General features: G+C 34.8%; 1 protein-coding gene across 1 annotated transcript; it reads right to left on the bottom strand.

The window, feature by feature from the left end:
• Positions 1 to 1,638: 1,638 nt before the first annotated feature.
• Positions 1,639 to 2,626, bottom strand: LOC132044692 (protein SMALL AUXIN UP-REGULATED RNA 12-like). The gene has a single exon (XM_059435203.1). The coding sequence runs from the start codon at positions 2,600 to 2,602 to the stop codon at positions 2,150 to 2,152; it is 453 nt and encodes a 150-aa protein (XP_059291186.1). The 5' UTR covers positions 2,603 to 2,626; the 3' UTR covers positions 1,639 to 2,149.
• Positions 2,627 to 15,923: the final 13,297 nt, after the last annotated feature.

The raw sequence follows: 15,923 nt of genomic DNA, 5'->3' as shown, positions 1-15,923 counted from the left end.
GCAGTTCCACATGTCTAAAGCTCCAAACTAATTATCTTGCTAATATGATCCAAAACAAGGACTAGACATATGATAAGAACAAAATCAATATAAATCTAATTGGTATATTTATACACTCGGTTGTTTTGTAATCGTAATTAAATAGATTCTCACATGGTTTCTTGATAAAAATACAAATTAACAAAATTTGCATTATGAAAATCATGCATGCCTGCCTGCATTGTTGCTAACAACATTTGCATTATGAAAATCATGCATGCATGCCTGCATTGTTGCATTACAGATTACTCATACCTAATTAATGATTTATGGTTAGTTAAAGTGACCATAAACTCAATAGATGTTCATTGAATCCATTGAACAGCACTGATTCAATCATGGTTAGATATGTAATCTTTGACCAGAAGATTTTATTTTGTCGAAAAATATTCATTTAGATGATCTAATTTTGATAGATGCAGCTGCTGGTTGGTGGATCAAAGGACCTTCTGGTTTTTGTCTCAAGATTTGGGAAAGCATGAATAAGTTTCTCAACGTAATTCTTCGTTCACTACTGAGTTTTGCTCTGTTAGGATCAAGCACATACTATTATTGTCAAAAAACATAAATTCTTGATTTCAGTTACGTGTCATACTTTTTTCTAGTTGGTTTTAAAAATGATTATACTCCCTCCGTTCACTTTTACTTGCTCAGTTTGGATTTTGCCCTTTAAAACCAATAATGAATATGAGTATTTTCCTCCAATACCCATATTAATTGATGTTTGGTCTTAGGTCTTGAGAAATGATTTGGAGAAGTAACAAATGCTAAGGGTAAAATATGAAGAATTTTTTTCCCCTCTTGATATGCTAAAAGTGACGAGTAAAAAATGAAAATGTATTTTACAAAGGGAAAAGTAAAAGTGAACGGAGGGGGTACTTAGTAACTCCTTAATTCTAACATTCCACACGGCATGTTTAAGTTTACAAGAGTCGAGAGCATTTTGGTACATTATACATATCTTTAGTACAAGACCACATAATTCAAAAGCCCGACTCACTTCTTAAGCTATGTATGATCAAGCTAAGACACATAAATTAAAAGCATTGAGTCAATTAAAGTGCCTTTTTCTAACAATTTAAGCATCTAGATGAGATGACCAATCAACAATATAGTGTTATATAAAAGCAGATGTACGTCTTGAGTTCAAGTCTCACGATCACCCGTTATAAAAATACATTTCACGTTTTTGTGAGAAATGAATCATCATGATTAGGAGCGCGTTGAGAATATAATTGAGTAAACAAAAGAATACTCTCTTTGACTAGCTTTTATATGACTGTATCTTAATTAAACCCATGAGACAAGAGTCATGTTCGATCATAACTCTTGACTCCAACCATCTCTGATCCACTACTTCGATCGGCCTCGCCGCAAGTAGGATATTGACATGGCCAACATGCTTTGGCCGTAGAATATATACTATCTCCATTAATGTTTAGGTTTGAAGTTTGAGTTACGTGGAGAGAGTAAAAACATTATCGATCCTCTTGGATGGGGCAGACCGCAAATTAAACATAAAAAAGTACAGTAAGTAATTAATTTCTTTACCTCATGGAATAACCAAACAAAACTAAACTAGATTGAAGGGCAAAAAGTCATCATATCGTGTTTTCATATATATTTCCATCTCAAAAACATGTATAGCTATGTTGTACAGCAGATAATGGACAGACATGTTTCTAATTAATCCCTCCACAAATTTCCATTGATCATATCATCAAAATTCGATCTTTAGGAAGACAAAAGCTAAGTACAAAAGAAATGTACAACATTAATCATTGCTTGTCTCTTCCCTCTGTTTCTATAGATGTGAACTTGTCTTTCTGTTCTCGAATTTCACTTCGCTTCAAAACCTGGGACGACTTCAATTTTTGGCGAGTCAACTGGTCTACTTGCCATCTCCAATCACATTCTCAGAACGAATTTAAGTAGTATCGGTCTAGATGGATTCCCTTGTGTTCGACTCGAACTTAATATACATAATTGAGAAAATTTTGAGAAAAAATATGTCTATCTATACTAAAACTGTACCTATTGTGACGATAGGTGACTGTAATTCTGTATTAACTGACTTAAAATCTTGGTCCGTCTCGGATAGAAAGTGTCTTTACCAGACGGACTTGTCAGATACCCTATGCAAAAGGGGTCTGGAATCACCCCATAAATCAATATTACTTCGAACATCCATGCGACAATATTTCTGTAAATCTTCAAAGTGCACGAACAGTGATGTATTCTTGTAATTAGCGGAATCGAATTTAGCCAAGTCACGAAGTAACTTTTCAAACAAATACTCGTCACAAGGAATGGCCAAAGGGCCATTGTTAGTAAAACCGTACTCTTCCTCTGCCTGTGACAACAATTTCTTGAACATTGGATGGTTCAAGTAAGTGGCACGCACTACAAATCTCTTGCAACTAGGGCCCACTGTGATGGCTAGGTGACCTGATGGCACGTCGTTTGGGACGCGGCAACGGGCCGTGGTGGCGGCCTTCTTCCTCCACCGTTGTAGCATCTGGCGGAGCTTCACAATGTGGCGAATTTTGGTGCAGGCTGACATTTTTTTATAACGTTTGAAAGTACTTTGTATGAGAAAGATGGGTTTGTATTGAGTGGGGAAGGGGCAGCTATATATAAGAGTTTGAGTGGTGGCCTTATGTCATATGTGCCATATAATGCAAGACCTATTTTTTTAAGGATTAAGAAACCTATTTCAAATTTGATTACAAAACCTACTTGATTTAGATATAATTAAAAATAATACTTGGCAAATAGCTAGCGAACCCTAAACAATTTTGGTTTCCTTAATTACTCCAACTCTGAATGAGATGCCATCAGTGAAAAGATATTTTATACTATCAGGTCATCAATCTTTACCTGTTATAACATGCACGTACGTAATATGTATTATTCTCAAGATTAAGAATCTCAGGTTTTAAAAAGGCTTACCTATAAATATTTTCAGGGTGACCTGATAGTGTATTTTTTTTTTTTAACATTGATGTGTATATAACATAAACTCGAAACTTTGAATTAGTTTTCACAATATTATTGTAGAAATGAAGAAATTTTAATTTTATCTATACACCGAAATTATACATAAAGAATTATGTATACTTACAGAATCACCGGCTTAAGCACCAGCTCTGTTTTGGTTCTTATATTATCTGTAACAGTAGTTCTTCAAATTTACGAATTTTCGAAAATCAACTCTCATAAAAAATGTTATACTGTCCAAATCCTCTCCAAAATACGAATTATTGAATGTCGAAGCAGCCAATAGTTCAAAGAAAATTTCAATGAAGAAAATAATTTGATCAACATAAGCTGCTCTTTTATTGTGTAGTGGTAGTTGGCCTGTCGAAGATGCTTCTGAATCCCTTTATTATTACATTTTCAGTTCCATATGAAAACAAAACAACTATAATTGTTTTGCATTTTTTAAGGTATGTTAAAAAAGAATTGGGTCCTCCATATCTGACCCCAGCCCATGTGTGAAGATGCCTTTGCTTTCATTTTTCCTCAACATACCTCAGCTAGCTGCCAATATGTTTTTCTCTTTAAATCTATTATTATTATTATTGCATCATAGCCTCTCTACTCAATTTTAGATCAATCTTTGTGCTCAACTATGATTAACCTACCCAAACTTAGGTAAGTCATGGGATCATATTTTCATAGGTTAACTTTACCATCGTGGGTTCTCGCGTGCATAGAAATTTCGGTGGTTAATAGAGAGTTATAGCTCTTTAATTACTCCTCTACCTGTCTCAATTTGTAAGACTTTTCCCGCTTTGCATTCAAACTGCATTAATTTCACCAACATTTTAAGATGTGTTTTTTCATCAAATTGATATGAGAAAAGTTGCAACTTATAAGTAGTACTTTTCATGTAGTTTTCAAATATATAAATTTTAATATTAAAATATTAAGTTAATCTAATCCAATTTAACTTCAAAATTTAGTCAAATTGACTCTCGAAAAGCGAAAAGTGCCACATAAATTGGGACGGAGGGAGTACTATTTTATACTATATGGTTTTGGTCGAGAGATTTTTGGAAATCCCAAATTAGAACGGTTGGGGGTTCCAAAAATGCAACAATGAACTAATAAAATGTCATAAAAGAAGTGATTGATTGGTCAAGAAAGGATAGTGGAAACCCAAAATTAGGGCCCTAGCTAGCTCGTGCATGCTCAAAAGTAATAATGCAAACAATTATATCACTATGGATTAATATTGGATTTGTGCAAGAATGGTTTGATACTAGCTTTGGTGACATGTATATGTCCTCATTGTCCTGTTCAACTCCAAATCCAAATAAAACATTCTAGCATATTACGGATTGTGCCAAAACTTCGTTCAAAGGCCTCTTTTATCCTTTAGGTTAATTTAACGCTAATCACCCAGGATTTAGCGCCAACAATTTTATTTTACTTCACAATCACCATATAAAGCTAGCTGTCACAGCCCATGCACACTTTAATGAATTAAAGGTACTGTTAGATGGTAAAATACTTATTAGTAGTGTATATTTGCACCAAACCATATATGTAAACTGGCCTACTCTGTTTAAGTGATTTAATAAGATAAATACATGTTAATTGACCATGATTAAGTGCAAAAGTCTGTGTGCAAACAAATGTCTATTGAAAAGTACTTTTATCAATATCAATAGAGAGCAATTATGCTTGACCATCAAGGTTCAAAAGTGCTTAAAAAATAATTTACTTTTTTCAGTTTCTGGAAAAATAGTTTCGGTTACTATTCATTTAAAAAAAAAATGGTCAAAAACTTTAACTTTCCGAAAAAAAAATTACATATCAAAAAAGGATAAGCACTTTGGTTTCCCAAAACTTGACCCAACATGTTATAAGTCACTATTTGGGAAGCACTGCATTCAGTATCTTTCTTAATTTAGTAAGTACAATATTTACAAAATGTTAATGGTAATTGGTAAATGTAGATGGATTTCTCATTAGAGCTCAACTCGTTATAAAACACTTTTATCAACTACTTCTAACAAACAAAATGTTTCAGAGTAAAAAACATTTCGATCTTCCTCTGAGATGTGCTTACGAATTTCCATTACATGCAATTTTGGCGTATAGCTAGGTGCAGTTGCACATGTCTAAAGTTCCAAAACTATTTTTGTTGCTAATTATGATCCAAAGCAAGGATATCACGCAAGATAACAACAAAATCCATGCATAGAAATCTAATTGTTATACTTATACACTCGGCTGTTTTGAAATCGTAATTAATTGAAAAGGTTCTCACATGGTTGTTTGATAATAATACGTACAATCAGTGTAACATTTGCATTATCATCATGCATACATTAATTGTTGGAGTACTCACCTAATTAATGAATTATGGTGTTGTCCTTATTGGAGTGTCCAAAAGCTTCATATAAGTTGTTCATTGTACATCACTGATTCAGTCATCGTTGGATATGTAATCTTTGACTTGAAGATTTTGTTTGTAGAAATCACATGTCATTTTCTCTAATGCAGTAATTAAGATTCTTTTAGCAGAGCTAATTTTGATCTAATGCAGCTGCTGTCTTTTGTCTCAGGATTTGGGAAATTAAAGCATGGATAAGTATCTCAATGTAATTCTTTGTCCACTAGTGAGCTCTATTTTGTTAGGATCAAATGCTTACCAGTTAGCATTATATCTAAAACTGATAGTAATAATGTAATTTTGTTTATTAATCAAGTATATCAAGCAAACGTCATATGCCTCAATGATTTCGATCTGAGCCATTCCTGATCCATTACTAGGCATCGCCTAGGTAGAATATTAGCATTAACGCAAAGGTAAAATCAAAATATTTAATTTATGGGTTCTGAAGCACAATACTTTTTACTTATTGTTCTGGATCATTATTTTTTAGCATTAGTGGTAGAATACTATTACGACCGATTGGTAGGTTCGAGGTTCAAGTCACGTGAAGAATACACATATCCGTCCTCCCCGGATGAGGTAGGCACAAAATAAAGTAAAAATCCTTTGTTTTTTCCGTTATAACTAAATAAAACTATATTAATGAATTATGACTAGATGCAAGCTCGTTAATTGTGTTATTAACGTTGAATTTTGGCCGATTACAATAGTTTAAACAAAAAAGAAAATACATATATAGCAGTATATATGATCTATACAGAAAACAAGTGCTTAGCGTCAAATTTTTTCTACCTTGTAATTCATTAAATTAATTATTTTGAAACAATTGAAAGCCAATTTTGTCGTCAATTGGAGACTTAATTAAATAAAGGAGACTTTGATTACATTTCGAAAGTACTTTGCATCTAGGCATAAGATGCGCACATGCTCCTCAATTTGATACAAAGAGGACTCATTATCTAAATTTCATGTTAATTAACTCATTTATAAGAAGCACTTTATTCGTTGGCATAGCCAACTTTAATCTTTAATTCATTCAATCTTCAAGATAATGGAAGTGCATTATAATTCCATTTGTTTAATCGAAGAAGAAACGGTACCAGTTAAGAGACCAAGTTAATGAGAGATATATAGTTTTCCTAATGATGAGAATTTATCCAACAATAATATTAAAACTCTCGAAAGTCGTACGTTCAATAATCATTTCTTGCAATACTTGAATTGAGTTCATAGCTGTTTTAGTGTGTACTCCTTTAATTGATCTATAAGCAGTTTCTAATATAATGAAGCACACTAGAATTAAAATAAAATTATAGCTAATGTTGGAAAAGAAAAGTAGGAGTATCATGGAGATGGTGGTACGTCTTAGTGCAACTCTATGTCTCTATCTGTATTAATCAATTTAATTTTTTTTGGTTTGGAGAGAAGGGTGTACAACACAATAGTGCCCAAAGAGTTTTTATATTAGAGATAATAATAGAGCTGGTTTATTATTTCTAAAAGACAGTTCAATCCGAGTTTATTTTCTATACATTGAATCTGAAATAAAAATTGCGCGTCATCTAAAATATAACTACGAGTAAACTCCATGAAAAATAAGATTTGCAATCTGATAACACATGCTAAGATATATTAACAATCTATAACATTTAAGTCAAATTTAATTTAGGCCGTATATATTTCTAGACAAAAACCAAGTACTTTTTATGAATTGAGGTAGGTTGTAGTCTGTCTGGTGCACCTATAAATCCAGTTCATCAATTTTCTACATGATCAACAACGAACTTAGAATCTTCATTTCTTGTTGAATTCGCTATAGAAAATTTGTAAAGAAAACTTCCTTGTTCATTTTCTTGAGTGTTTCTTTTGAATATTTTATTCATGGCTCCAATTAAACTAAAGACTTTAAAAGATTGGAACTATAATTTCATGCTAAATGATTAGTTTAGTCAACCAGCTAGCCAGCTTAGACCACATTTAAGAATTTTCTTCAAAATTACTTTCAGTTACTGCTGATTTACCAAAATAAAAAATAGTTTAGCTTTAAATTCAAATTTAATTAGAGAAGATTAGTCGTGATATTTTAGGTTTTTGAATTTTAAATTATGCAGATTTTTTTTGTTTTAAGTTGGGTATTTAAAACCCTCTTATGCTTAATAAAAATATTAAGAGACATTTTTCAATCATCACTTTCAACCTTTTTGCTGCCCCATCTTTTAAAAAAACAAACAAATTTCTTTTAGCATTAATCACGCAAACTTGTGTGTTAATTAAAAGTTTCAATTCCATTGAAAATGTCATATATGAATTTAGAGGAAGAGTTAGAATTTTTAAGGTATTTTCAAAATATAAAACAATAGATATACTAAAAAGTCAATGAGCTTCAAAATCTACTATATATCTATAAAACATAACTTTGACTTTATAAATACAGTATAATGTTTCCGCAAAAGAGTTCGAATGAATCAATTGCGCCCATGTATGAGCCTATACAGACGTTCACAATGATATATTGAAATTTCTTTCAGTCATATTTGGTTTCCATTTAGCAATCAGATATAAAAATTGAACTTTTATTTCGGTGTGTAGGACGTAAAAGACCAATTGTACAAGATGAAGTCAGCATATTCTTTCGAAAGTCTACAATTGAAGAAAATAATTTAGGCTCATGTGTGTACCCACACATTCAATACATACAACTATGAACCCTCAAAATTTCTAAATGTACGACTTTCGTGATTTATTCTTTTCTGATCATTCCTCATCATTAGGGAAACTACATATTTAATTTGGCCTCTTGAATGGCACAATTTATTCATTTATTTAAAAACAAATGAAACTAGTATAATGCACTTTTATTATTTTGATTTTATAGCTACGATCTTTTGATACGTATGCTCCGTAAGTGACAAAATGAGGTACCAGTGCGTTACAAACAACATCTAATTAGTAAGTATGCCTAGAATGCAAAGTACTTTCAGAAATATTTAATCATCCCAATTAATTTATTTATATTAAGAAACGTGGTGGGGATAAATGATTTCAAATATCTTAACATGTAACCAGTTAAAGAATCCGCTCCTAGCGCTATCAAAAAATTCTTTTGGTTAATTAGTTTTTAAGGAATTTTTTTCTAATAACAAAAGTGAAGGAAAAACTATATAATCTAAGATAAAAAAGATAAAAATCAAACGAATAAGGAAAAAGTACATACGGAAAAACTATACAGTCTAAGATGAAATATTAAAAATCAAAATTAATGAGATAGTTCTTGAAGAACGTTTTCTCAATTGAAGAAGAGAAGTGAACACTTATTTCAGAGAAAATATTTATGTAATTAACGTAAGACTTCTAGTATTTTCCTTCTTATTCAAATGATGTTCGGTAATATTAGCAATATGTTATGAGAAAATGCAAATAAAACACTATAGTTGACTCTCTTCGATTAAAAAAAATGAGTAAAGCCCACTTTACCCCCTTCACATTTTGATTGAAACAATTAATTCCCTTGATCTTAAATCAATGGCTAGAAATGAATTGGATTATTGCATGTCTTTTTAAATTGTCATAAACTTAAGAACACAAGAAAATAGTTTTTTTCCATAAATTAACAATGTCCCCAAATAAAAAAGAACATAAGATACCTTTTTACTAGTCAAAAATAAAAATACAATATAAAAAAATTCATACATCCCTGATTCTACTCGAGTAACTTCCACCAAAATCGCATTCTTATAAAATTTGGTTGTCAATTCATAATAAATGATACCTAAAGCTTCAACATAAGCGGTCTGAACTTCATCGAATGGACTGACTTCAAGAGAACAGTGATAACAAAAGCGGCTTATTAGTACAACTATTCTACTTGTAAATGTATATCAGTTTGCATCTATTTCACAGGGACGTACGGAAGGGACCTTATGAGACCAAATCTCTAACAAGAGAGTATTTTATGAAATTATACTAGCCCGATCCTCATCATATTAGGCTTTTAGGTCAAAGTAACCACAACCCCTTGATTCTCCAAAACCTCCGGCCGCCGAAACCTTGACCCCCGAAACCTTGACCCCCAATCCCCAACGAGCAGTGGTAGGCCCAAATTTTTACTTAAGTAAGATCAATCAAACATTGGGAGATAAGATCAATCAAACATTGGGAGATAGGTTAAACAGGTTGATTTCAAAAATAACCGGGCATTCAATATTGGGGGTATGTCATTTGATTATGAATTTGCCACGTTTTCCTTCATCAAAATTAAGGATAAATTAAAGTACAACGGAAGGGGTATATTTGGAGCGAAACTCAAATGAGGAGTATATTTAAATTATTTTTGATAGTACAAAGGTATATTCGACCCTTTTCCGTTAATAAAGGACTTCATTATTTTCTTATATGATAATAACATTAGGAATATAGTAAATCTTCATTCCAAGTATTTAAGTTATTTTTTCGATTTTTCAAATTTTCAACTTTGTCTAATATTTTAGAACTTTAATTTAAACCACTCAAATCATCAGTCAATAAGGTTTTCGACAAAAAGAAACAATGTATTGTATTGATACAAATGTATAACTTGAATTATGTAAATGGTTACACGAAAAGTAATGTCCCCTTTAGATAAAATTTATATATCATATTCGAAGCTAAATTAATTGGGGTGGATGGACTTTAAGTACATGAGATGATTATTTAGGCACGGAAAGTAAGAAGCAATCCACCTCAAAAAGCGCGACACAAAAAATAATTTGTGGTAAGGCCGGAAAGCGCTATTACCGGACACCTCACATAAATAAATCAAATAAGTTCTAAAGCGATGTCCCCTTTCTATTGCCATTTCACCTTTGTTCATTCTCTCGATGATTTTTCAAGAGATTTTTCTTCTTCTTGTTACTTGGATGTATCATCAAGGATCCTAACTCCACCTTTACCGAGGTCAACGTAGTGGGCACACCAATTGGTGTGCCGCCAATTATTTTTCACCACCATAATATTGCCCACACTTACAACAGTTTGTAGGTTCCGGGTGTTTTTCTATGTAGTGTTTTTTGAGTTCCGGCAAGGTATGTGGGATGGCGAGACAACAATGACACTGATACACATTTTGAATCAACTTCGTGGCTCGTGAAGGTGTTTTTCTTTGGCATTCTTCTTTCTGGCAGTGTCACGACCCAAATCTGACACTCAGGCCGTGACCGGGCACCTGACGAGCTTCTACCCATAAGGCGAACCCTCTAAGCTAATCATGCGAAAATTAACGAATAAAATGAATAATACGCAAAGTCTCATAATATAAAGAAAAGTTCGGAAGCGAAATATAAATACTGAGTCTTGCCCATAAACCCCATAAAATGTCTAAGTCATGGAAATACTAGTCTGAATATAAAAGTACGAGACGTAGCTCGGAATAGTACTAAGTCAACTAAAGAAGAAGAGGCCGCCATAATGGTGGCTCACCTCGACTGAACTGGACTGAATGAAGCTGGAATGAATCAAATATCGGCTATCTGGTCACCGTTAACCACACCTGCACACATACAACATCAACAAGCGTGAGTCTAAAAGACCCAAAGAAAATCATCGACACTCTCGCTTACCCCCGGGCAAGTCTTTGAAATCTCCGATAATGCATAAAAGCAATTACACAATACAAGTATATTAAATGTATACAAACACCGAAGCTTAAAAATTTAAATCATGAAGTTATAAAACAAGCAAAACATGAAATACTTAAATCGAATCTATGCTCACGGGACATAGTACATATTTATCTATGTCTTACCCCGTCTTCCGGAGAGGGCATTATTTACCCCCATCTTACTCGGACAAGCAATATATACACTACGCTGAATCTGAATCTATGCTTACGGGACATAGTACGTATTTATCTATGTCTTACCCCGTTTTTCGAGGCATTATTTACCCCCATCTTACCCGACAAGCAATAGATGCACTACACCGAATTTGAATCTATGCTCACCGGACATAGTACGTATTTGTCTATGTCTTACCCCGTCTTCCGAGAGGCATTATTTACCCCCATCTTACTCGGGTTACTTAAAATTCTAACATCTATCTCTCACCGAACATCAATGGGACCTGTGGAAGTATGCCCCTCTGAAGATATGATAAGTGGAACATACATCCAATCAATACCACTTCTAAACTTTACATTTATATAAATAGTATCTATTTAAGCGAAATTACGCTAAAGGACTCATACGGTCATTACTTTAGAAACTTGGAAATTATCCAATTTAGATCATGCTCGACCACCACACGAACTAAATGGTTTAAATGCATACATACAACATAAACCATATGCTTTTTATGAAAAGCAAGTAAACTAAGAGTTTAAGCCTCACTTGCCTTATAACCGGAATGCAAACCTCTCTTGAAACGCCAAATTCTCTTCAAACGATCCCCAATAGTCTCAATCTATTTAATAACATAAATAATGGGTTCAAATTAGTCTAGGGAACTGATTCCATAATTTTAGACAACCCTGGGTCAAAGTCCAATAACTATCACGCTGTTAGTAAACTAATCCCTTTAATCACCGCTATGTTCAACAACTCAATTGGTTTAAAAATGTTTCCACTACGTTGCTAATGATGTAATTTATAAATCTTCTCTTATCATTAAAACTAGAAGAGAGTAGAACTAAATGGCGATTCTTTATCCGATACTGTAACAGCCCAGGCCACCGTTTGTAGAAATTGTCCGCTTTGGAGCCTTTGCCCCTCACGGTTTTAAAACGCGTCTTCAAGGGAGAGGTATCCAAGCACTTATAAAGCACTCTTCATTCTCCTCCCCAACTGATGCGGGATTCGCCTAAACCGATGTGGGATTCGCCTAAGGCAAGCCTTACACTCACCCCCTCGGGAACTCGCCGTCCTCGCCGAGGTTTGCCCCACCACCGGCCCGCACGTTTTCGATACCAATCCGTAATAGCCCAGGCCACCGCTTGTAGAAATTATCCGCTTTGGAGCCTTTGCCCCTCACGGTTTTAAAACGCGTTTAGTGTAAGGCTTGCCTTAGGCGAATTCCACATCAGTTTAGGCGAATCCTACATCGGTGGGGGAGGAGAATGAAGAGTGCTTTATAAGTGCTTGGATACCTCTCCCTTGAAGATGCGTTTTAAAACCGTGAGGGGCAAAGGCGCCAAAGCGGACAATTTCTACAAGTGGTGGCCTGGGCTATTACAGTTGGTATCAAGGTAACAGCCTGATATTTTTTGAGTGAATTTTAGAGTTATTTTCTTAATTATAGCCTACTAATTTTAACGAGTTTCATATCGGAGCGGGTATTGATTATATTCATATTATATGTAGGTATATATATTTATTGGAAAATATAGGTTATATGATATAATAAATGAAATGGGGAAATCAGGTAAGTAAATAAGTGGGCCAGACCCACTATTTTATTTACAGGCCACGTCTTAGACTGTTACTAGGTATTAGTATAATATTCTGATATTGAGGGGAATAACATGAAACATCAGACGAGAGGTTTTGCTGTGAAAGTGAGGAAGATTAGAATTTCCAACCGTCATGTTCAGGTACTGCACTTAGTTCCTTCTATATCCATGCTTCATGAATTGAATTAGGATCTATAGCACAATTTGTTCTTTATGGGATAATGTCAAGAATTCATCTTTGGGGACGTAATGATTATGGGTGTCAAGATTGTGTTCATTAGGCTTTGGGAGTAGAAATATTATTTAATAATAAACAATACCTTTTTAGATTTTATTTCAACATTGTACAGGGAATTCATTTTTGGCATCTCCAACTATTGTGTAATTATATTATTATAAGGCATGGATCGTATAACTCATGTATGGGGATGGATGATTATGAAACTGAATTTCTACCGTAGTGTGCCGAGACTATGTGTGTATGGGCGCGCACAGAAAAAATAGACAAGTGGGATTTTGTACATAGGAATTTGCACCAAAATTTTCAAACCACAAAGTATATGCTTCGGTTAACTTCTTTTTCTTCCTTTGATCGGATAAAGAATTGTCATTTAGTTCTACTCTCGTCTAGTTTTAATGATAAGAGAAGATTTATAAATTATATCATTAACAGCAGAGTGGAAACGTTTTTAAACCAATTGAGTTGTTGAACATAGCGGTGATTAAAGGGATTAGTCTACTAATAGCGTGATAGTTATTGGACTTTGACCCAGGGTTGTCTAAAATTATGGAATCAGTTCCCTAGACTAATTTGAATCCATTATTTATGTTATTAAATAGATTGAGGCTATTGGAGATCGTTTAAAGAGAATTTGGCATTTCAAGAGAGGTTTGCATTCCGGTTATAAAGCAAGTGAGGCTTAAACTCTTAGTTTACTTGCTTTTCATAAAAAGCATATGGTTTATGTTGTATGTATGCATTTAAACCATTTAGTTCGTGTGAGTGGGCGAGCATGATCTAAATTGGATAATTTCCAAGTTTCTAAAGTAATGACCATATGAGTCCTTTAGCGTAATTTCGCTTAAATAGATACTATTTATATAAATGTAAAGTTTAGAAGTGGTATTGATTGGATGTATGTTCCACTTATCATATCTTCAGAGGGGCATACTTCCACAGGTCCCATTGATGTTCAGTGAAAGATATATGCTAGAATTTTAAGTATCCCGGGTAAGATGGGGGTAAATAATGCCCTCTCCGGAAGAAGGGGTAAGACATAGACAAATACATAATATGTCCCGTGAGCATAGATTCGTATCTCAGTAGTGCATCTATTGCTTGTCCGGTAAGATAGGGGTAAATAATGCCCTCGGAAGACGGGTAAGACATAGATAAATACGTACTATGTCCCGTAAGTATAGATTCGCATTCAAACAGAAGGTATATATTGCTTGTCCGTGTAAGATGGGGGTAAATAATGCCCTTTTCGGAAGAGGGGTAAGACATAGATAAATACGTACTATGTCCCGTGAGCATAGATTCGCATTTAGAGTATTTCATGTTTTGCTTGTTTCTCGCTTCATGATTTCAACTTTTAGCTTTTCAATGTTTGTATATATTTGATATACTTGTACCGTGTAATTGCTTTTATGCATTATCAAAGATTTCAAAGACTTGCCCCAGAGGTAAGCTGAGAGTGTCGATGATCTTGCTGGGTCTTTTAGACTCACGCTTGTTGATGTTGTATGTGTGCAGGTGTGGTTAACGGTGACCGTATAGCCGATATTTGATTCATTCCAGCCTTCGTTCAAATCCGGCCACCAAGGTGAGCCACCATTAGATCATGGCGGCCTCTTCTTCTTTAGTTGACTTAGTAGTATTCCGAGCTACGTCTCGTACTTTTATATTCAGACTAGTAGTTCCATGACTTAGACATTTTATGGGGTTTATGGGCAAGACTCAGTATTTATATTTCGCTTCGCACTTTTCTTTGTATTATGAGACTTTGCGTATTATTCATTTTATTCGTTAATTTTCGCATGATTAGCTTAGAGGGTTCGCCTTATGGGTAGAAGCTCGTCGTGTGCCCGTCACTACCGAGTGTCGATTTGGGTCGTGACAAACTGCATCGCAGCACTAGGTTTCAATTTCCTCGAGTCATGGAACAAAGTTGTTCAGTAGCCATGGGATCGGCACGGAGACGTCTATACTTATCTTCGAGGGGCCGCATGGGCATTTTAGGAAAACTTCCGTCACGACCCCACCGAGTCGACGGTGCCCGATAGTATCCCCTCTACCGCACTTCTTATCATGTATTCTATTCGTGCTACCGAGTCAGGCCATATGGACGATACAATCATATCTTACTCAACATAATCATTAATAGCATACTCGTGAACGAGTTGTCATGATTTTACCAAAAGATTATACATCCATAAAGCGGCAGACTATAAACATTTGATCGGACACGTCCGTCTACGAGCTCTAAATAAGATACATATATCCACGTCGGGGTCGCATTCCACCGTGCCCAAATATGTACACAAAAGTAGTACCCCAGAACCGAAGCTCCGGAACAACCGGAGCGCTTCCAATATGTCACGCGGGGCCCCTGGTGATCGACGCGTTCACCGTTTACCGCGGCATGAACGCAAAGCCATCCAGCACGGGACGCGCACGAGCAACGCATCGAGTATGTAAGGCATGAAAATAAATATACGGAAGGATACAAAGCATGAATAGTAACAAAACGAAAATATAGAACATATCATATCATGGGATAAAGAGCAACCAGACATCCGAGTGCCTTTTAGGCGGTACTATGTATGCTTAGTGCTACGAACGTGCAGCCCGATCCATATATATATATATAATATTATATTGCTGCGGAACGTGCAGCCCGATCCATATAATACATTGTCGGGAACGTGCGCCCGATCCATAACTATCCCGCGTCCGGCATCCCGCGTCCGGACGGTATCATATCATATTATACCAACCGATGGGGGTTACGCGTATATAACGCCCTTTCCCCTTTTCCTTTCCCCCTATTC

Source organism: Lycium ferocissimum, unplaced genomic scaffold (assembly GCF_029784015.1).
Source record: "Lycium ferocissimum isolate CSIRO_LF1 unplaced genomic scaffold, AGI_CSIRO_Lferr_CH_V1 ctg51, whole genome shotgun sequence".
NCBI lineage: Eukaryota > Viridiplantae > Streptophyta > Magnoliopsida > Solanales > Solanaceae > Lycium > Lycium ferocissimum.
The sequence above is the reverse complement of the archived record's forward strand: the minus strand, read 5'-3'. Positions and strand labels throughout refer to the sequence as shown.